At 30.1% G+C, this 23,573-nt stretch overlaps 1 protein-coding gene across 1 annotated transcript; it reads right to left on the bottom strand.

Moving 5' to 3' along the window:
• Positions 1–3,956: 3,956 nt before the first annotated feature.
• LOC134687360 (mitochondrial glutamate carrier 1-like) lies at positions 3,957–22,074 on the bottom strand. The gene is made up of 11 exons (XM_063547597.1): positions 21,950–22,074; positions 16,965–17,034; positions 16,287–16,424; positions 15,158–15,213; positions 14,513–14,603; positions 13,619–13,737; positions 12,041–12,216; positions 11,706–11,720; positions 9,096–9,189; positions 7,904–7,979; positions 3,957–6,855 (listed from the first exon to the last, which is right to left on the bottom strand). The coding sequence occupies exons 2-11, from the start codon at positions 16,991–16,993 to the stop codon at positions 6,702–6,704; spliced, it is 948 nt and encodes a 315-aa protein (XP_063403667.1). The 5' UTR covers positions 16,994–17,034; positions 21,950–22,074; the 3' UTR covers positions 3,957–6,701.
• Positions 22,075–23,573: the final 1,499 nt, after the last annotated feature.

The raw sequence follows: 23,573 nt of genomic DNA, 5'->3' as shown, positions 1-23,573 counted from the left end.
TTCAAAGGAAGACGCAGTCGATTTCAGGTTATTTTCAAATCGGAGTTTAATGTATCTTAGAGTAAACGATAATGAAAATGCTTTGAAAGATGCCGAACAGTGTCTTGCAATAAATTGTACACAATGGAAAGCACATTGTTGGAAAGCGTACGCTATAGCAAATTTAGTGAGAAACGGTCAGTTGCCTGTGGAATTTGAAAAGGTGGGTTTGGCGTCAGCCTGCATAGCTGCAAACATCAATGACAAATGTTTACCTGAATATAGAATGACAATTAATTATCCTATAGTTGTCTATAAGGTGATTAAACACTCAGATAATCTCGGTTTGGAAATATCGTCACTATCACAACGGCCGTATACTACGTTTTTATTAAAGGGCGGCTGTTATAGGCTTTTAAATCCTGTCCTTACAAGTCAAAGTGTTCAGATAATAGGAGTAGACGACAATGTTGAAATCGATTTCAAACATGCCTTCCAGATACAGAATCTACCAGATTCTTGTTTTAGCGTCTCATTTCAACGTGAGAAACGAATACACATTCATTTTGAAAATGTGTCATTTGTGTCAGGAAGTGCACAAATAGCAGTCCTCTCCGATGCAATATCAACATTTTATAGGTGTAAAATATCGAATGGACCGAAAGGATGTGATGAGTATCCTAGGTGTAATGGAGGTCGAGGGTGTATTAGAAGTGAGGGAGAATGTACTCAAGATATAAATGTTACAGGTCTTGACAATTTTACCACTGGTCAGGTAGGATATCCTGGTATTTGGGTAGGTTCTGGAGGTAAATTGATAGTGCAGAATTGTGTTCTTGATAGATGTGGAGGTGGCGGAGAGTTAGCGGATGGAGATGGCGCTTATCTAGAAATCAGACATTGTACATTACGAAATATGAGACAAATGGGTGTTGAAGCAAGGAATGGTGGATTTGCGAAGATCGAAGATAACGTCATTATTGATAATCAGTTTCATGGAGTTGTAATTAGCCCCAGAGGTTACGGGGAATTAAGAAGAAATATTATTCAACGCAATGGACATGAAGGAATATATTGCGGAGGAATGTTAGATATTACCAATCAAAGAAAAATGAGGTCAAGCGAAACATCACAAGCCATTATAACCGAGAACACCATTATTCAAAACGGTTTGTGTGGCATATCTTTTGATGGCGGTACATATGAAGTTTCTGGAAATAAAATTGTAGATAACTGGCTGTGGGGAATGATTATTAAATCAAGATCATCGGTGTTTATAGAAGGAAATGATATTTTTGAAAACAAATGTGGTGGAATACGAATTGGAACAAACTATTCAGAGTCTGTTATTATTGATGGCAACACCATACGGGATCATACAGGGCCGGACATTTTTGCTATAAGTTTTGATGAGATGGGTTGGACAGACATCGTTAAAGCTGAGATGGAAAGTATGAAGACCAAAATAGAATTTGCTGAGGAAAGGTTCGAATATTCAAGACCCCCAATTATCACTAACAGAAATATTAGAAGAAACAATAACACTGGAGTCCAACATCCCAGAAAAGCAGTTCAAATAATCCAATCATGTTGCTCTTGTTACCGTTCATCCATTCAGCTTAAGAAATGTAGTAATTGTGGAACAGCTACATACTGTTCAAAAGAATGTCAGAAAAAGCATTGGAAAAAACATAAACACATGTGCATACTTAAAGAATACACTATACAAATCCAAATGAAAGACACAACGCCCGTTATGAAATTTGGAGGAATAAGAGAATTTGATTCCTCTTTGGTAGGAATAATGGAAGGACCATCTCCGAATCCACTAAGTACAAATAAATTTATTGTCAAAGTTCAGTCGGGTGCGGAGTATGGATGTTGTAATCCGGAAAAAGTTCTAATTATGTACGATAGAAGTGTAAAACTTGATATATATTTATCTAACCCTGAACTTTATCATTTAGTCAACGAATGTGGCATTCTTGCTAGTGGAACATTTACAACAAAGAAGATATTCTGTTGGGCATCTTATAAATGCAGTGGTGTTATTCTATGCATTCATACAGACAACTTACCACCATTTCAGACGTGGTAATATGGATATTAGTTACTGATGCATTCCTTCAAGGGTGCTATAAACGCTTTCGTATCAAAACACATGTGGACTAAAAATAACGATGGAGGGAATTTTTTTCGTGTGTACATATTTGGTGAAAAAGTTTTTTTTTTTTTCGTATTTTTATTAATAAAAATTTGTTTGTCAGCTTTAAAAAAAAAGATTAAATGACTAAAATAATTTTAAAACTAGATTAAATATTCATGTTTAAGGGGAGGCAACACTGTAAACTTCCTGTATTTTTGGAAATGAAAATTGAAAACTTTATTTTTAGCTTCTGTAGATCTCTACGAAAAAGGAGAACATATCTTGAAGCTATAGATTTTTTTATAACACCAGCTGAAATTCTAAGAAATTCATAGTTTTGATTATCCTAAATGTGCATGTATCTTGTCTACACGGGTATACACATAATGTGATTTCTGGTTCTTTATGATGAAATTGGGCTATCTATATTTTCTCCCACTGAACCTTTTTTCATGTTAAATAACACTTCCGACTATCTTGTAATTTTTTTCGTTTTTTATTAATAAAATTTGTTTGTCATCTTTAATAAAAAAAGATTAAATGACTAAAATAATTTAAAAAATTAGATTAAATATACATGTTAAAGGGGAGGCAACACTGTAAACTTCCTGTATTTTTGGGAATGAAAATTGAAAACTTTATTTTTAGCTTCTGTAGATCTCTACGAAAAAGGAGAACATATCTTGAAGCTATAGTTTTTTTATAACACCAGCTGAAATTCTAAGAAATTCATAGTTTTGATTATCCTAAATGTCATGTATCTTGTCTACACGGGTATACACATAATGTGATTTCTGGTTCTTTATGATGAAATTGGGCTATCTATATTTTCTCCCACTGAACCTTTTTTCATGTTAAATAACACTTCCGACTATCTTGTAATTTTTTTCGTTTTTTATTAATAAAATTTGTTTGTCATCTTTAATAAAAAAAGATTAAATGACTAAAATAATTTAAAAAATTAGATTAAATATACATGTTAAAGGGGAGGCAACACTGTAAACTTCCTGTATTTTTGGGAATGAAAATTGAAAACTTTATTTTTAGCTTCTGTAGATCTCTACGAAAAAGGAGAACATATCTTGAAGCTATAGTTTTTTTATAACACCAGCTGAAATTCTAAGAAATTCATAGTTTTGATTATCCTAAATGTCATGTATCTTGTCTACACGGGTATACACATAATGTGATTTCTGGTTCTTTATGATGAAATTGGGCTATCTATATTTTCTCCCACTGAACCTTTTTTCATGTTAAATAACACTTCCGACTATCTTGTAATTTGTAATAGTTAAGAACACCACAGAGTTAATTCCCACCTAAATTGAACATCCATATAATAAGGCATTTCTTTTTACTGACATATAATAATCAAAGTATAGGAGATCACTTAATTTGGCTATCATGTATAGTCTTCTTTTTTTTTTCAATCTTCAGAATGTGTAATGCACATTTCTTTAAGAATTTAAAATCTAAATTATTTGTCATTAATTTCAAGTTTCTGGTAAAAAATGATGATTGCAATAATAGTAGTATGTAGGTTTTTTATTTTGTTTTGTGTTTTTTAGGAGGTTTACAAAGAATACATAATACATGTACATTTCTTTGGGCAAACAAAATCAGCAAATAAATCAAGATATGTCTGCTTCATTCATTGGTACTGTCATATAAATAAGAAGATGTGGTATGAGTGCCAGTGAGACAACTCTCCATCAAAGTCATAATTTGTAAAAGTAAACCATTATAGTTAAAGTACTGCCTTCTACATGGAGCCTTTGCTCAAAGACGAACAGCAAGCTATAAAGGGCATAAAAATGACAATTGTAAAACATACTATTTCATTGATACTTTATTTTATAGTTTCATCATGATGACCAAATAATGTAAATACAAATTTGTAATTTATCAAGTTATCAAATTATGGTTTCACCATTCCCAAAATATTTTAATTGCATATTGCTTAAGGATATTCTGGGGAAAAAACTAATATGCAAAGTCATATTATAGTAATCAATGAGGTCATCAGGTTATTGACTAAATGCAGATTTTCCTTTAATTCATTTATATTCATAAGGTTAAGTAAATGATTGTAATAAGCTCTACAAAAAAAAATCATGGACAAATGCATTGCTTTATATATCTTACTATAAATTCTCACTTTTTGATATGGGAAGAGCTCTGACGTCCCACGGCCCAACCTTGTCTGGCAAAACAGCCATTGGACGTCAAAGTAATCTCGGACTATGGTGGTTAGTGCATCCCTAGAGTAAAATACAGTAATTTTCATAAAATATTATATAGTGAAATTTCAAGTGGCCATGCTCTTAAATTATCACAACACCCCATGTAAAGATTTGATACAACAATAATGATCCATATGTGTTTAAACAGATGTGGTACACCACACACAAAAATAACAAAAAAAAAATACCCACCCCAAAAAACATGACATAAACTTATGACACTAATATAAGTACAGACTAGTAACACAAATAATAATTTGACTTAGAACTAATTAATAATATACATACTACTAATTAAACTTATAATATACAAATAAAATATAAACAAATACACAGCAGTTTTTCAGAAAAGTGAAAAGAAATCATTTTTGGCTATTAGATAACAATTTAATCATGATCATTATACCATTTACATGAATATCACATTTTACAAAAACTAAAAAATCAAATGCTGATGAGAAACCAAAATGATGCAAAAATTCAAACACACACATATATTTCATTTAAAGGCAAGTGACTTTTAATCTTTACAGATTTTACTTTACCAGAAATAAAGAAATTTATCATTTATTTAAAAAAAATATATCAAGATAAGTGCAGAATAAGCGGAAGGAAAATGATGTTTCTGGATTTTAATATTGTAGAAGTAGAAGACTTAATTTATATTTCTCACATCAAAAGGTTGTAAAAATGATTGTCAGGTAAATTTGCTTTTTTCTTTTGGTTTCGATAAATTTTCATTGGAAGGACTCAATAAATATAAGAATTTAAAGTTATTCAATTGAAAAATTACAAATTACAAATCTTTGTTAGTTTTATCACCTGAAAAAATATATATTGACTTAACAGTACATTTGGTATCACAATTTGCATTCAATCCGTACTATATGGTTATTGTCAACAATCACTATAAATCAGCACATGTAATTTGATATCATAATCATAAAATCTATAATGCATCAATTACTCAATTGACTAAATTTTATGAGTTTTAACTTCTTTATGGCACATAAATTGAATTTCAATTTTTATAAGATGTAAAAAAAGAGTATGAAATATTAAACAAACATTATAAACAAAACAGAAAATATAAGTATATGTGTTATCAACTTTTACAAAATAAAAACAAATCCCTGGTTTCAAATATGAGGATTTTATTTCTTTGAGACTAGCTTCAAAAATCATATAGTGTATAGAATTGCAATTTATTTCAGAATGCCATACAATGGTTCAATCTTTTAGTGGAGTTTAAAAAGTATAAATAATAACAATACTATCAACCACTTATCACACTCTGTAAACATATAAAATACAAGCAGTGAGGACAATATCTGCATAACTTAATACTGGAATGTATGGGAAAGGGAACTAAAAAATCTAGAGTTAACTCCCTTTTTACATTTTAATTATTTTCCTACATATTTCCTGCAGCAGTAGTTTTGTAGAAAATAAACACTGACACAAACATTCAAAACAAGTTAAAGTTTACATATTTTTAAAATTTGATTGATATATGACGACAGTCACTAAAGGGAGACTAGTCACCTGAGACACAGTTTTAACTTAAACATTGATGAGCAGACAAGAGTTTCCTTTTCTAATTTAATAAATATATCCGAACAGTGAAAAACAAATGTTGGAGTAGCAGAGGAAATAAAGTTTATTCTAAGGTGTATATATTTGAATTTGGTTTTAATTAATAACATAAACTCTCATACTAATATTTTGGCAAATCTAAGAAAGCTGCCTATCTAAACTCAATAAAATTAGAGACTAAATGGAGCATGTATTCCTCATAAATTATAATTTAAGCATATGACAAAGGTTTCTTTCGTTCATAGTACCATTTACTTCACTAAAAAAAAAAAATAGGACATTGCTGAAATAACTTTTAAGAAAAGTTTTAGTAAGAGAGGTAATTTTGATTTGAAATGGACAAATTGGACCGAAGGCAACAGATAAATGCCGAAATGACAATAGCACACATTGTCCTTCTAGGCAAGGTAAGGTAATAAAAATATCTTCTTACAATTGAAAATTCATTAATCACTTTGGCTATGGACTCTTTTGTAATTCTTTGACATTTACTTTCGACTAATTCTGAAAGTCTTGAAAAGCAAAATATTGTATAAAAAATACACAAATTCTTTTAAAAAATTTCTAAAAAATCTATATCAAACTTCTATTATAAAAGAAATAATAATCAGACCTAGTAAAGATAAATACATAATTATGTACAATACACACTTTTGTTTTTAATTTTTCTTTCCACACTTAGAAATCAAATATAAATTGTTGTAGTAGAATTGTGCCTAAATGTTTTTTCTTGAAGGTTAAGATCTGTACTTGGTATAGAGTTTTATTGTATGCTCTACTGGTTCCAGCCAATAGACTGTCTGTGCCACACCAAACAAAATGGCAATAGCTATAATCCTACTGGTGCCACCTTTGTAGAAAGCTGTCCATCCCTCAGTCATGTATATTTTCCTGAAACATAAATCAATACAATTTTCATTAGTTATAGCACTATATACAGCTAGCATAGACAATTATCAGACCAACTGACTTTATATTAGTTGTTTTCTCCTAGTACCAATTGTTTGAAATTTAAAAGCCAAAAACAACTGTTTTTTTTTAGTTAAAGCTACGTAAACGTGGAGGGTTGAATGCTCACAAACATGTTTAAGCCCTCCCCCCCCTTTTCCACGTTCTTAATGTAGGATGTAGTTCATTTGTTGTTAGTTCAAGTCTGTCATATTTGTTTTCCATAAATTTGTTTTGATATATATTATGCTGTTTACTTTTCAATTATTTTTTTACATTTCTAGTGTCAGGGCCTTTTGTAGCAAACTATATGATACATTTTTTCTCATTGTTTAAGTCCCTATAGTTGTCTAAAATTGCTTACTTCTAATTCATTTCAACTGTTTCACATTTATTCATGTAAGAACCTTTAGAAGCTAACTACACAGTAATGGTTTTGATAATTGTTGGTAGTTAATTTCTTCCTTTAATTTCAACTTCATTTCAAAGTTGGTTGAGAAATGTTTCATTGGAAATCATACCACATTACCACATCTCACTTTTCATATTCTTTTTATGAAGGTAGAGTGTCTGGAACAACCTTCATCATCAACACTTGAAAAAAATATTTAGACCTCAATCTGATATTGGTAAAGAACTGCCGTCAAAATCGTATTCTACTGATTATACAAATTTTGTAATACAAAAAATAGATTGTGTTACCTTTCTTATTTTACTTGAAAATCTCAAAAAAAATAATAAATAGACACAAAAAGTGTAGGAACCTATAACACTTTCATCCTTATAATAGGTATACAAAGTAGATGTATAACAGTACAGTTAAGCAGTTATTTGCAAACTTTTTCTGATAGCTAGTATCAGTCTTAACTTTTCTATATTGTGTTTTGTATACTGTTGTATTTTGTTTGTATAGTTTTGGTTCTTGCCATGACTTTGCCAGTTTTTTTTCAACTTACAAGTTTTAATATCCCTTTTTAATACTTTGACTCACCTAAAACAATCAGTTATGCCAGCATAAGTTTTTTCATTCTTTCCTTTTGTAAGAGTCTGTAATCTTGTCTTTACAACTAAAAAGTATAAATAAAAATAAAATAACTGTTCTAATGAGTGTGTATCCCTTACATAAACTGATCTCATTTATTTGTAATTATGTGATCTAACAGATTCAAATAATAATACAATGTTATTCTACTAGCTCAAGGTATTGCAAGAAAACTTCCTCACAAATATTTGTTTGTGTCTTTAGATTGGCCTACTTTCTATGTGGTCTTATTGTTTATATTCTAGATAAAGTAATATCTCATTATGCACCAATTGATCATTATTGATTCCCTGCATTGATGACATGTTGTCAAATGTTCAAGTCACAGGTCCGATTAATAAGTATTTGTCTTAATGTGGATTATTGGTATTTCTAAATATTTCCTCAGTTAATCTTCTTATACTTTGCCAAAATAGAGATTTTTTAAAAGAAAATAATAACAAGTGTATTAAGTCCCCAAAATTGCCTAACAACAAAAGAGCAATAACTTTCTACCTTAAAGTGTCAGAAATGACATAAACTGTATGACCTGTTGACTCATTAACATGTTGTCAATGTTGCGTTTTGTGAAATATTAAAGTTAATTTGTCTTTTGGTAATTTTTTTATGGTCATGGTGTTGTTAAGTTTGCTTTTGACTCATCAGTTATATACCACTTTGGTATCTATTTCTTTCAATTGACAGAAATGCAAACAAATGACAAAAATATTCAATTGACAGAAATACAAACAAATGACAAAAATATTCAATTGACAGAAATACAAACAAATGACAAAAATATTCAATTGACAGAAATACAAACAAATGACAAAAATATTCAATTGACAGAAATACAAACAAATGACTAAAATATTCAATTGACAGAAATACAAACAAATGACAAAAATATTCAATTGACAGAAATACAAACAAATGACAAAAATATTCAATTGACAGAAATACAAACAAATGACTAAAATATTCAATTGACAGAAATACAAACAAATGACTAAAATATTCAATTGACAGAAATACAAACAAATGACAAAAATATTCCTTGACAAAATAAATTGGATTTTTTTACCACAAAAATGTGTTAACTTTGAAGTGCACACTTACTGCAAGAAAACTACAGCTGTAAATCTAACATAAAAGAACTTACCATCAAATGGGTTAACTGAGAGGGAAGCAACTGCTCCAGATATAAATGCTGATGAAAAACTAACATATATCTTTTTTTCATTTTCTTTGTGTCCCTGTAAGATAAATAAGGTTTGTTTAGAAAACTTTATCACAGTCAGGTAAATAAAATGACTGATGATATCAATGACAGATTTTTGCAAAGATCTACACAAAATACTTTTTTTTTCAATAACTTAATGTAAACAGAATCTATTCAAACCACAAAAAGGTACCAATGAAACTTTATGAATAGATGGTACTATACCAATACCATAAGATGATAGGGGTACATAATAACAAAAGTAATAGAAAATTCATTTTTTGTTGACTTAAATTTAATATAGGGTCACAATCTAAGCTTTTCATCTATAATAATGCATCACTAACAGTGAATTGTAAAATTTAGAATATTCTAATGCATATACAACATATAATACAAGCAAATAATTGTAAAAAAATCTTTTGAAAATGCAAATTTTGCAGATTTGGTTAACCTTAATAATCTATAACCATTGTTTTTTTTCTTCTAAAAATTGTTTGAATTAAAAGTAAGTTTTCCAATATATACTGCAAAATGATATTTTGAAAACAGTGCATGATAATACATACTGCAATTGTGACAACATTTCATTAAGGAATAAATAAAACACATAGCTATAAATATAAATAAATATATACTTTCAAAAGGATACAGCAGAGTTATTTATAATGTTTCGTTAGTTTATTTAGTGAAGAATTTGATTTTGACAGGTTCTATAGGCTTCCCCTTTTTTAATTTAACTTCAATTTTTTTTTTGTACACACTTTTTTTTAAATTGAAATACAATTGAAAAAGAAATAAAAAGAAAAGAGAAATGATAAGAAATGTGATCATGTAGTAAATATAATATTCAAACACATTTTGTAACATTTATAGATGTAAAAAATAAAAGTATCAGATTTGAGTCCTGCTTACATGCTAGTTCAACTTATTTTTAGAGGAGTTTGTGTTACTAAATCTTTACTTTCTGTGAAGTGTTTTGTGGATGACTATTTAAAACTGACAAAAGATATGCTGATACTTTTTATAAACTAGTGTGAGTGAAAAAAGAAACCACACACAATTTGCCTTGGAAATTAAATCTGCTATGTCTTAAGTGTACCTTTAGGTTAGTAATTATATTGTGCAGTTTAAAGAATAATTCTTCCACTTTCAAGTCAAACCTTTCTTTCTTTTTTTTGTGTGAAATCTACTCTTAGACTAGATACAAAAGAAAGATAAGTATAGAAAATTCGATTAAATTATGTTCTAAAAGATTTAAAACTAATATTTATTCAAGCATACATGTAGTGCAGAACATTTTTATATCTTTGTTTCTGTAAGTCAAGTAAAAGTTACTCAGTGCTAACCTCTCCAATAGACTGATTTTCATATTACTGACTTTTGACTCCGAAATTTATATTACCTTCTCTGTGGTTGGATAACTTGCTACTTGGTCAAGCAAGAGCAATGTTCAAAAGTAAATTCAAGAAGTAAATCGATACTTTTTTGAGGATAAGAAATCTATTTAATGCTATCTATACATAAATCATCATAAAGCAGTAAACTTTCCTCCCAAATTGTACCGTTTACTTTTTTGGGCTGCTCATAATTGACTGTGTACCAGGATGTCCTACCACAGAGTAAGTTACCTGTCAATTAATTGTAGAACCTGGAGTCAAAAGTGGGTAATATGAAAATGGTCTATTGATTAAAGATGGAAACGATAGCTGAAATTACATGATGCATATGTGCTCACACATACCTTATATAATTAACAACATATGCTGTTGCCAGATCATTAACAGATTAAGGTTTTAAGTACATTGTATCATTCTCTGATCAAAATTTGATATAACACATCTTCATCTTTGTCTGGCTCCTTATTAATCAAGAGCCCTTTTTATAGTGATTAAGGAATACGTTTAGTACATATTGTGAAATGTTAAAACACAGCAACTCTATAATAAAAATAAAGGGATTCTAAAAGACTAATCACACCACTAAAATCACAAAATGACTATATAGAAATTTTTTTGCCACTTTTATGTGTTATAATATTGATCATATAGTATCTACTTTTTTGTTGCATTTTAACAATAAAGATCTGCTCAGTGGACTCAATGCCAGAATTTTTGAAAATGTTAATCTGGTACAAATATAAACTGCTTTTAAGTTGATAGATTTTTTCAAATATTGAACAGAAACATTTGAGTGTGGTCAGCAATCTCTCAAATAACTTTTTATGTGAAATTCTTACAGATAAATTATTAGGAAATATAAAATGCAGTCAAATTTGGTTATTGAGGTTAAACTATGGTATCATTGATAAACAGATATATTGTGGTTATCATTTGCCAATGTCATATGCTACATTTCTTCAATTGAGTATTCCAATTTCAGCCCCCCCCCCCCCCCCCCCCCTGTATTATAAATAAGAAAAGTGACAATATTCCACAGAACACCTTTTTTAACACTGTACACATACACTTTAAAATAAGATTTTGTCCTTTAATCTATAAACATTACTAAAAATAAACACGTAAACTTAGCAGGCCTAGGTATACTTACTAACATCTTGATCATCTGAAAAAAAAATATATGTTGATGTTAAGTTTCAACATATTTACAAAAATGAAATCAGTAATTTCAAGTTTTTGAAGTATAATTAAGTACTCAAATCTAACTTTGTATTAATTATCATTAAGTACTCAAATTTAACATTGATAAAGATTTGTCTAGTTTTTAATTAGTGATCCCTCTAGTCAGTTATAAAAAAGATAGTCTTATGGATAAGCTGATTGAACAATACAAATTCTCACCATAACCCATTTAACTGTGGTACAAAATGTAAGTGTGTTCTGATGAGGACTTATATTTTTTTTTGTAAAGAAAATGTGCCTTACCCAATCATTTAAATAAGAAACTAAAGGGAAGTAAACGGTTGAAAAAATAACATCTCTCAAGAAGGTTGGTCTAAATCCTTTATACAGTCCCAAGAATCCACGCTCAGCGTATAACTGTTTACTTATTCCCAATGCAGTCTTCTTAGCAACTGTACCATCAGCATTTAATGCTACCCCTAAAATAAATAAAACATATAAATTAGGATGCATGTCTCTGCACTAGAGGTGGTTATTGTTTTATATGATTTCTAATGAAGCGTTGTAAAAAGCAAAATGTGAAATCAGGCCTGGAATGCTTTTCAAATTTTCAAGTGTTTCTTTGCACAAAAATTTTAACTTATCTAACACTTATTGTGTATTTTAAAAATAAATGTAATAAAGTCAAATTTAGGCAAAACAATTTCTGAATAAAAGCAGCTGATACAACAAGCTAGTGTGCACATATTGATGTGGAAGATTATTGTCTGTATGTAATTCATTTTTTTTATTTTAAAAATTATTTTGTTTACATGGAAAACAAGCATTTAGGAACCTATTACATTGCAACTTTATAGCTCAACATTTCTTCTAAAAAACCTTGGTGGCCTTTTCAGTACTATACCTTAAAATGTGGAGAATACTGTACAATTTCATGTTAATATTTGTTTCTACTTTATATATACTGCTACAGGGAAAGCTCAAATACGTCATCTAAAACAGTAATAAAAACAAGCAATGCAATGTCCCTTACTGGTAGGAACACTGATAAAGGTAACTCTTATATTGGACACAGTTTTATTCTCGTGAGAGAGTTTTTTTTAGATTTTTCATTTCAAAATGGCCCAGAGTATGAAATTTGGAACTTTTATTTTTTTCATTATTAAGTCCAGAATATTTGGCTATACATGTCATTTTTTTTAACAAATGCAGGCCCTCTAATTCCCTTGTTCATGAAATATATTAAGTAACTTATCCATCCTGATCCATGCATTACAGAATAATAATATGTTGAAAATAGAAATTGCAAACACTTTCCTATTACACAGGGCCACGGCTTCCAGAAATACAACTAAACTAAAACTTCTTGTGGTATAACTGTATATATTTGGAGTTGCATAGAAAGATTTGGTAGATATGTGTTTCAAAAAGATATAGAAAGGAACATACTGAAGAAAAGAGGTAAACAAGTACATCACTTTCTTCATGTTCTTTTGGTGCAGAGGTATAAATAAAAGAATAAAACAAGAATTTGCCTGAAGGCACAAAAGCCCCTGGTCAAGCTTTAAAATTCTAAAAGTTTAAAATGGGTATAACTCTAGAACAGTAGATGACTAACTACCCAAATTCAAACTCTGACTGCTAGTTTTAGTTCTCAGCATTGTGAATGAGTTTCATAAAATTTGGATGAGCAAAACTAAAGTAAGATAGGGTAAACCAAAATGGGATGGACTGACAAATATATAAATAGAAAGAAGGAGAGTCAAGGATAACACTTAATGCCCTTGTTGACTACGTCAGTGGCATACACATACTTAATCTAAACAAAAAGTTGAATAATAATGATGTTAAGTACATTGAAATACACAAAAAACTAGTTACCACTCCTGCCAGCATCTTGAAGTTGTATCTTTAACAATTCCATGGGTGTAGTTACTATAATCTGACAGGCACCTGCCAGGCCACCAGCACTCAAACGCCCATACCATTGGAGAGTACCACTAAAAATATAAATTAAATTGTTAAATAAAAATTGGAAAGGCAGCTTAGTTTCTCCCTTTAATGATGTATTAAATAAAAATAAAACATAACACATAATTATCCTCATTATTCATAGACGGTTACCCTTCTACCAAAGCAGATGCACAGGCAAGTGAGGGGTACTGGAATATAATGCTACATTAATGTAGCTTCATCCTAATATAGAACCTCTATTACTGTAAATGTAGATCTTTTTGTGTGCATTTATAATCAGATTGGTGCACTTCAGAGAAAAAAAAAGTCTTTTTTTTTTAACAATTTTCATGCAATTATTTTATTCTAAAAGAAGTTTTGAATTAATTTTTAAGTGCAAGAGTTGCATTCACCCAAGTTTAAAATGCATTTGCCATAAAATAGACACTGCCTTGAACTGATATAATCACATATGATTAAATGATTGAATAGAAATTATTGCTAAAGCAAGCACTTTGTTTTTTCATGACTAGCATGGTGAAAACTTTTTAAACTGATGAGTGTTTTTGATCAAATTATTTTTTTAGAGATTTTTCAATAAATGGACTAAAGAATAACATGTCAATCGGTTTAAACTCATTTATTTTACTTAAAAGAAACAAAATGTTTACTTCAAAATGTTTCATACTTAGAGCTGCACAAAGTGAGAATACTTTATACAATCACACCAAAGTCACTCATTTATTAAAACTAGGTCAGTAAATCAAATATCTCCATGAAAACTGATTGTTGTCATGATTGTAAAAAATAATAAAAACTTACTCTTTACCTCCAAAATGGTGGCAGAACAGGTCATTTAAACCCAACTTTATGCATTTCTCTGGAGTAATTAGAAGTGTATTCACTGCCCATCCTACAATATAGTAAATGTTAAATTGAACTTAAAATACTTATATTAAAATACTTAATATACTTTCAAATACATCTTAAACTGACTTTGCACAATGATGTTTTGTTGATAAGCACATCTATGTATTTTTTTTAAACACTTCCCACTCATCAAAGATTTTAAGTCTTGCAAGGAAAGGCAAGTTATCTCCACTTGTTATTCCACAGATGGCATAAAATTGGAAAGACTTGAATTCATAAACTATTATTAATATACTCTATTAAGGAACAATCTTGTGAAGTTTGGTTTGAATTGGTTCAGTAATTTGAGAGGAGAATACTTTTATAAAAATTCTGCAGACAACAGAAGATGCCAGACGGATGGCAAAAGTTCATCATTATATCCAAGATGAGCAAATACAAGAGGGAAAAGCAAAGATGAATTTTAAAAGAACTTTTTAACAATAAATCCTGATCATGACTGATAACAATCATGTTGATGAATGAAATGCTATAGATTAAACACAAGTCATGCTCATAGCATTAATAAAATTTGAGGTTCCTTCATAAACAACTCACCTCTGTACATTCCAAAGAAACCTTCTGCTTTATAAGTCTTCTTGGCACAATCCAACCTGTATATAAAGATATACATAAAATAAATTTTGCACAATCCAACCTATGTATACAGATATATAAAATAAATTTTGCACAATCCAACCTATGTATACAGATATATAAAATAAATTATTATAAACAAAATTTGCAGACATAGTGTGATGTTGATGAAATGAAACCCTTTGACACTAGCAAATTAAAATCATTTATCTTTAGTTTAAACAGAGAGAATAAAGGGATGGGATAATATATACAAGTGTGCACCAGATAAATACACTAGGCAATACTGTAAATTCATTAATATTTGTTAACGACTTACAAATTTTCTAAAGGAATGTATGTATACTTTGCCAAAACCACCAAATAAAAAATCCACTATTATGCAAGTTTTCCTCAAACCACGAAAATTGGTACCCACGAAAATAAATGAATCCACAGTACCCATCATTCAGTAGGTACTGAAGTTTTATTGCTGAGCTTTTTTCTTAGACAATTTTATTAAAAAGGTCTTTATTTAATTATAAAATAATACTAAATAGAGGCGAAAAGGAGCCTGTATTATATTGCTAACAAGGTAATGGATAATTGACAGTTACCTTGTGTGCAATACAGGCACCTTGGCACCTCTTCTCTTATTATTGAATATTGAAAAAATACACAATGCATGAAGAATATTTGGATTGATTTCCTACCATTGACAACCTTTAAATTGTAAAAATTATGAGCTTGATGGGTGTATATTCACTATCAAGGTGGTTCCTACATGGCATATGTAGAGAGAGTCTTTTGTTTGAAGTAGGCAAATGTACAAATGTACTTGTACTTCATTTGTACTTATATGAAATCTACAGCTTAACTTAAAACTTTTTCTTATCATTTCATGTTGAAATAAAGTTAAGAATAACTTGGCATGATGAAAAATGCATTTTATACTAATTTTAAATAGTCTTCATACATCGTTACATGTCTCCTATTTCTTGATTATATGCATTTATTTCAGAATTCTGCCCCATCTTAAAATCCTGAACGGTCCCCTAAAGCCAGGATGACATATAAGGTACATGTATCAAGTTCTGTTTAAAATACTTACAAGCTTTTGTAAATTTTCTCCCCATTTGGCCCTGTTTCTGCATTCTGAAGCCTAGTCTTACAAAGATCTACTGGAAAGTTTATTGTGACACCAGTAATACCAGCCACAGCAGCATTACCAAACTTTACACCTAAATTACTGAAAACATAAATATTTTGTAATTTGTAATAACATGTAGAACAGAGAATACAATTACATGTAATATGTACCTCTCATAAACAAGCAATTAATTTATATTTGTTGTCTGCATGATTTTGTTTTCTCAAAACTTGCTGAATGAGCATATACAATACTAGATTTTCTTATTTTTACCACAAATTTTACAAGGTCAATCCAAGATGGGTTTTTTAACATGAATCAAGTACAAGGTCAGTGGTTTTAGTAAGAGTATCTTTCTGTCTGCATGTACGTTATTTTATCATTCAATTAAAATATCAAAATTTTAAGCACACAAATGAGGATACTCCAAAATCGTACTTAAAAAGTTCAAATAAATGTTTTTGTAAATTTTTTATATTTTTGTCAAAAAGTCAAAGTAAATATTTTGCCCAAATTTTATGAAAATTATTAAAATGAGACAAATTAATTTTACTCAAAGTGTTTGACACCACCTTAAACTCCAACTCATTCCATTGAGCACAAGTTTGATATGAAAGATAATTCAGAGTTAATACTCACAATTCATTTCCTGCAGGCCTTGTTGTCATGATACAAAAATGCAGTACCTTATTCTAAGGAAAACAGCAGACTGAAAAATAAATAACCATTCATACATTTATTTTACATTCAAAACCTAACCTTGACGTAAATAATATCAAAAATATAACATGATAAATGTAAACTCCTGACATAAATGATTAGGTCAAATATTAAACAAAAGTCAAATAGGACACAAATGGCACACTGTACATGTACTTGAATGATATAACATTTATATATGAAATACATGTAATGTTAAAGGTCAACTCTGACATATTAACTGTACCAAACAAAATTAAAAAAAACTTCTGCACTAAACTCTTACAACCTCTACCCCTAGACTTGTCTAGCAAAATAACAAAATTTCTGTTTCCTAGTTGCTACCAGGGTTCTCGCTAAGGATTTTTGAAGGTGAGTCTAGGGACTTGTCATATTTAGCCATGACAAGTCCAACAGCAAGAAGAAAATATTTTATTGCAATATAATGCAATATTTTAGTCACCATTTCCTAATAGAGCAATGAAATGACATTAAATTCAGATCACTTTTAAACTTTTGCTATATAATGATGATATTTGTGTTTAACTGTGGTAAGTTTAATTCAAAATATTTCAAACTTGATGCATCTGTGGACTGACCAGTTTTGAAAATGGTGATGTCAGACAGATTTTGATGAGTCCAGGACTCATGGACTCGCCTTAGTGAGAACCCTGTTGCTACCACACTTGAGAGTTTAAGTCTTTCCTCCTCGACAGCTTTAGAGAGGGTGATGAAGAGTCCAAGGGCAACACAGTTATTAGATGAAGGGTTTGATCCAACACATGCCAAAAAACATAAGAATGCAACAACCTCACAACCTTACCAACAATACCAGCTACCAGTATCAAGAGTGTGAATTAGTGTTCTGCACATGATTTTTTTTGGATAGCACAAACTGGGTAACATGTGTGGACAGCTTGGTGAAATGATTGGTACCTTTGAATGTAATCAACAGAAAATAATTGTCTCAATCATTTGTCAATGCAACATACATTTACATCAGAAAGTAATATTTCATTTTATTTTACAGACTCTATTCAAATAATGTATTGTATACAACAAGACTACAAAATAAAATAGAATGTACCCAGGGTGAATACACAGGGATTCCAGGACATAAAGGAGATGTGGTATTATTGATAGTAAAACAAGTCTGACAACTATCCACCCTTATCAGCTCCGTTGGCGCCCAATATACTTTCGCACCCTACACGTTCACACCTCACATGTTCGCCCCCGAAGTCTGTTCACACCCTACATTGTACATGTTCACGCCCAATTTGTATTAGAATTTCAGTTGAATTATTAGAAAAAAATGCTATAATAATGGCTTTATATTATATTTTAATGAACTGATACTTTCTTTAAAGATTTTTCACAGCTGTGGGAGTATTTTTCCTGTGAAGTTCAAGGTTTCATCTTTCAGATTATGTAATAAAATTCTACTGTTCAGTGATACAAATTTCACGGTTCGGGGGTGTTGAAATTAGTGGGGGTTATTAAAAGAATGATACTTGAAGAAGTGATTTTTCGGAAGGAAATTGAGGTCTGATAACAAGTCATCTTTATGTCATTATCCTAGATTCAGTACAAGGTCATCACCTGAAATGACCTGGTCATCCTAGACATCACAGATGTTGGTTCTGATATGTTTAGAAACATAATTAGTCCCTGGATCATTAGTATTCTATATTTATAAATACAATATATAAAATTAAATCACTTCTTCTAGTGATTAATTTGTACAACTTAAATAGGTGATTATTGAAGAAAGACAACTCTAACTTCCAACCTTTATGGAAATAATTTTCATTGAATCCGTGATTTAGAAAATCACTTGTTTAAGTAAGTCCCCTGACCGTTTATATACATGTACATAACTGCATATATATTTAGCTTGGTATGACTAAAACTTTGAAGATTTTAAATAAAAACACGAAATATCATTGTTTTTAACAGCTTGTCTCCCTGATCTCATGTGTGTTTGGACACATATATATACATGTAAATGTCTGATGGCTAAAAAAAATATTTATAGCAAAACACTTTCCAAAACTTTATTACAAAAATTAATTGAACACAAAACCAATAAAATTTTGTCTCCACCGTTATTATTTAAAAAAATAAAAAAATATGAAGATACAATGTACGATTTATATTTCATAGTACATGTATATGATAGTTTAAATAAAACTTCGACACAAACGTGTATAAGCATAAGCGTTCAAACAGACTTTTGGTGGGAACATGAAAAGGGCCAAAGTGATAGGGAGAATGAATGGAAATGACATAAATGATGGGTCACTGTTCAAACTTCAACAATGAGAAAAATTCATACCTCAGTGTTCTCCCCAGGCCGATATGACGCTGCGGTGCCGCAGTGCCTTCATAATATTTTTGTAGATCCCGCAGCGTCTTAATTGGCCGTTGCCCCTTAATACTTGATCCCGCAGCGTGTTAATTTTCACATTTTCAATATAAATATTGGTTAAAATTGACAAGTTGCAAATCACCGCTGAGAGGTCAGTCAGTGTTACGCAATAACTGATACTGAACAAGATTTACCTGAGCCACGCTTATCTCAGCCTTTAATATCAGACTATGTTATCATCTAATAGCGTAAATGATTATCAAAAAGATAGATATGTGTAGAATAAAATTAAAACAAAAAAAAACTTCAGTGCAGAAATTAAAGAAATAGATCGCAAATTCATTGTATTTTCGCATCGTGTGTGTGATCACTTGACCATTTACATAACAAATTTTTTCATTGGTCGAGAAGAAGAATCTATTTTAACACGACAAATGAACGCGCTGATTACACGTGATAAATTTGAATACACATGAATAAAGATATTTACGATGAAAATTATGAATGAGAGTATTTGGGAATGAAAAAAAATAAATAAACTTTGATTAAACATGTTAAAGATAACTAGGGGTTATTTATTTTAATAGAAAGTGAAAAAAGTTGCTTGCAAGGTAAATTCGTCTCAAACTTGTGTTTTTAGAAATAAAATGATCATTGAACATCAATCGTAAATCCGTGCGTCGGGAAATATGTGACAATCAACACGGCCGGGTACGGATTCGCTGCAGCTTCTGTATAATGTCACTAGTAAATAATTTCAATGCTTTTAACTTTAACGAATTTGTAAAGTTTCGTTTATATCTACCTGCCAAAGATAAGTTTTAAGAATAATACACACGGGAGGGAGTAATGTCAAACTGTGGAAACTAGTCAGCTGTTCATTAAAACATTTTTGTTATAAAAAGTTGAATACCAAGTATCTTAACCGTAACCAATTTTATTAATTCTGAATGAACATGTTCTCTGCTAATAACAAAGGGTTGACTTCTAAGCTAAAGGCAGATGATGGAAGTAGATTTTTTTCTCTCAACCAAATGACTTTTAATACAAGAATACACCTTCCTCTACACTGACATTATAAGCAGATGTCATTGCTTCTCCTACATGTACCAACAGAGCTAAAGTTTTAGCAAGTGACAACAGCAAGCACCTGTCTCTGGTTTCAATGAAATAGCTGACTGATTTTTTCATGGCTTATAAATGTTTAAGGGGGTATAAGCAAAAGTTATTGTACATTTGTTGTAAGAGGGGGTTTTCAACCCTATTAAAAGAGGATAAAGACAAAATTGAGGAACAGATTGTCCAACAAAATATCATTATCTTGAAACAATACAATCCCTAGAAGGAGCAGAGAGTATAGAGATGAATATTTATATTTTGACTTCTTTTATAATTGACTTTCGAATATGAATAACTTTTTTGTTTAAAGTCATAAGAAACCTCAAATAAAAAAAAATAATGCATATGTTTTTTATAACTCAATGGATAGTTTTCATTATAAAACTTATGTACATATACTTTTTTCTGAAGAAAATTCTTTAATTTATGCATATTTAGAAGAAATTTACTTATTTGAATTGCTTCCTTCCAGCAAGCTATTCCCCCGACATATTTTCCGTATGCAAGGTGACCTCAGTGTGACCCATCTCGTAAAAATCCGGTGACCACAATACGCATGGATGTCCTTAAAATAAACTATTATCTGAATTTACATGTTAAACACGTGCTCAAGTTCCATGCTTTTTTGTTTATTTTTCGTCAATTGTTGACAAACAGGTGACAATCGTTAAACTTCGTCTTCAAAACACGAACTTTAATTACCTGCCATATTTTCACAACAACACTGACCGATTAAAAAAAATTTGACAATTATACGAAATTTACACGAAAAAAATGATAAATTCGAGCACAGAAGATAAAGTTTATGATGTTTGTATGCATTGGTTCAAGAATTGGAAGAACATTATTTTTCATCGGTCACTCGTTTCTTATGACTTTAAAATCATTTTATTTCATATACATTCTTGTACTTTATACTCTGCATTATTAAACACATAACACAAAACATTATTATTAATATAGCATGTCATAATTTATAACTGATTGCTTCAAATCACACAAGTTCAATCTAAAAAAAATGAGTTATGGGCCCTTGAATTTTGCGCCTTCAGAAAATCCTGGGGAGAACACTATATCTAATAGTAGTCCAAATAAGTATGACGTCTTGAAAGGCTTTTATGAAGTTAATCATAGAAAAAATTAGAATAGCCTTTCAAGACGTCATAATTATTTGGACTAACCCAAGAGTAAAAGTAGCTACATGAATAAAAGGTCAAAGTGACAAAATATTTGCGTTATTATTCATAGTGTAATGAAAGTTTTTATTTGGCAGAATTGATATATTCAACTTTATATTGCTCAATATTACATCTGCTCTTATTCAAAATATATATTATTTGGAGGTTCGTCAGAGGTCATCAACAACAACCTGCAAAATGTATTTAACTAAAAATTTCGGCCAGCAGAAGATATAAAGAAAAGCTTAGCGTTATACCTCTATCTACTGTATAAGAAAAGAACACTAAGTTATAAAGTATCGATATTCAGACAATGATATTCTCTTGTTATTATTGCAAAAAAGATTTAGTCCTTCTCCTGGGTCCAAAACAGATAAAGATGGTTTGGTACCAGTTTGTCAAACTAAAATAAACCTTAGACGGACTACGATGAAATGATTCCGGATTTTTGTTAGCCTATCTGTCAGTCAGTGTAGATGTCGATTGTTACCTGTGATATACAACTACAGTGTATATGTTACAGAAAATAGGTGAAATATACATGAATTTATTGAAAATATTTTTTGATTATTTTAAAGAAAAGTAAACACTAATTTTCAAGATATAGTTTCTTTTTTTTTTCTAGTAAAAGTGCATTTTGAATCTCCCCTTCAAAACAAATATATTTATCTTGATTCTTGTTCTATTATTGACAACTTTTAATGAAAAAAGCTGGCACAAAAAAGCACTACATTGTATTATGGATATTCTATACTAATATTCTTATGTTATAGTAAAGAAAGTCACTGATTGATTCCGTTTTTTTTGTAGAATTTTTATTGTAGAATTTTCCTCACAAATGTAACTTGCTCATTGAAAACGCATAATAAAAACATAACTGCCGCGAATAATCTAAAAATGAAAATAATCTTGGCTACCCTACAATCAATAGTTTTAAATTTTATATACTTTTTTTTATCACAACCATAAAAGAAAGCTGTACTTTTCCAAATGCGCACATGGTCAGTAAAACATGAGATTTCCATTTAAGTTTCCAAACATGTATATTTTCAACCCCCCTCGAGCTCTGAATATATCTCCATTCCTATAAATTGTGTTTTATTTTCTATCTTGATTATCTCTATCTGTACAAAGCACGTCTACTGGACCATGCACTTGTTCTTGTTTTTAATTTAATCCATATCTTAATTTACTTTTAAAAGCCAAAACAAATCTATGTTATTACCCATTTATGTAAATATTCCATATTACCCATTTCAAGATGTTCCTAAGATAGGAAGCTTATACATATTAAGAAAGGAAGAAAGCTCAGTGTAATTGAAGACATCGGAGGTAAATTGCTTTAGGTATGGTATATGATCAGACAAATCGTTTTCCGTGGACAAATTGCTTAACCATTTCAAGTTATCGACGGATGTAGTGAGTTAAGAATTTTGTAGAATTTGTCTAAGTCGTCTGTGGTTTTATTTCATGATATAAAACAATCCTCTAGAAATCTTTCCCACTGTTCATAAAAATAATGTTTGAATTCCGCTGTTCAAATATTGGCCACCTTTTTTGTCGTATAATAGTTTTCTTAGTAACTAAGCGATAACTATAAAAAATTGTAATTGATAAAGGCGCAACTTTTGTCCCTATTGCAGTTCCTGTAATTTGTTTGTAGTATTCAGCATCGAAATAAAAGATATTTCCTTCAAGTTTTAGAACAGTTAAATGAAAACGAATATTACACCTAGCTTCGTAAAAACAATCAGAAAAAACAATCAGAAACATTAACAATTTGGTAGAAGAATACACGAAAAGCACTACCATTGAAACAGCTGTACATCAATACTCTCAACCCCGACGATTTTAAACTGAGACCAATAGTTGATGACACTG

The sequence above is a fragment of the Mytilus trossulus genome, chromosome 10, assembly GCF_036588685.1.
Source record: "Mytilus trossulus isolate FHL-02 chromosome 10, PNRI_Mtr1.1.1.hap1, whole genome shotgun sequence".
Classification (NCBI taxonomy): domain Eukaryota; kingdom Metazoa; phylum Mollusca; class Bivalvia; order Mytilida; family Mytilidae; genus Mytilus; species Mytilus trossulus.
The sequence above is the reverse complement of the archived record's forward strand: the minus strand, read 5'-3'. Positions and strand labels throughout refer to the sequence as shown.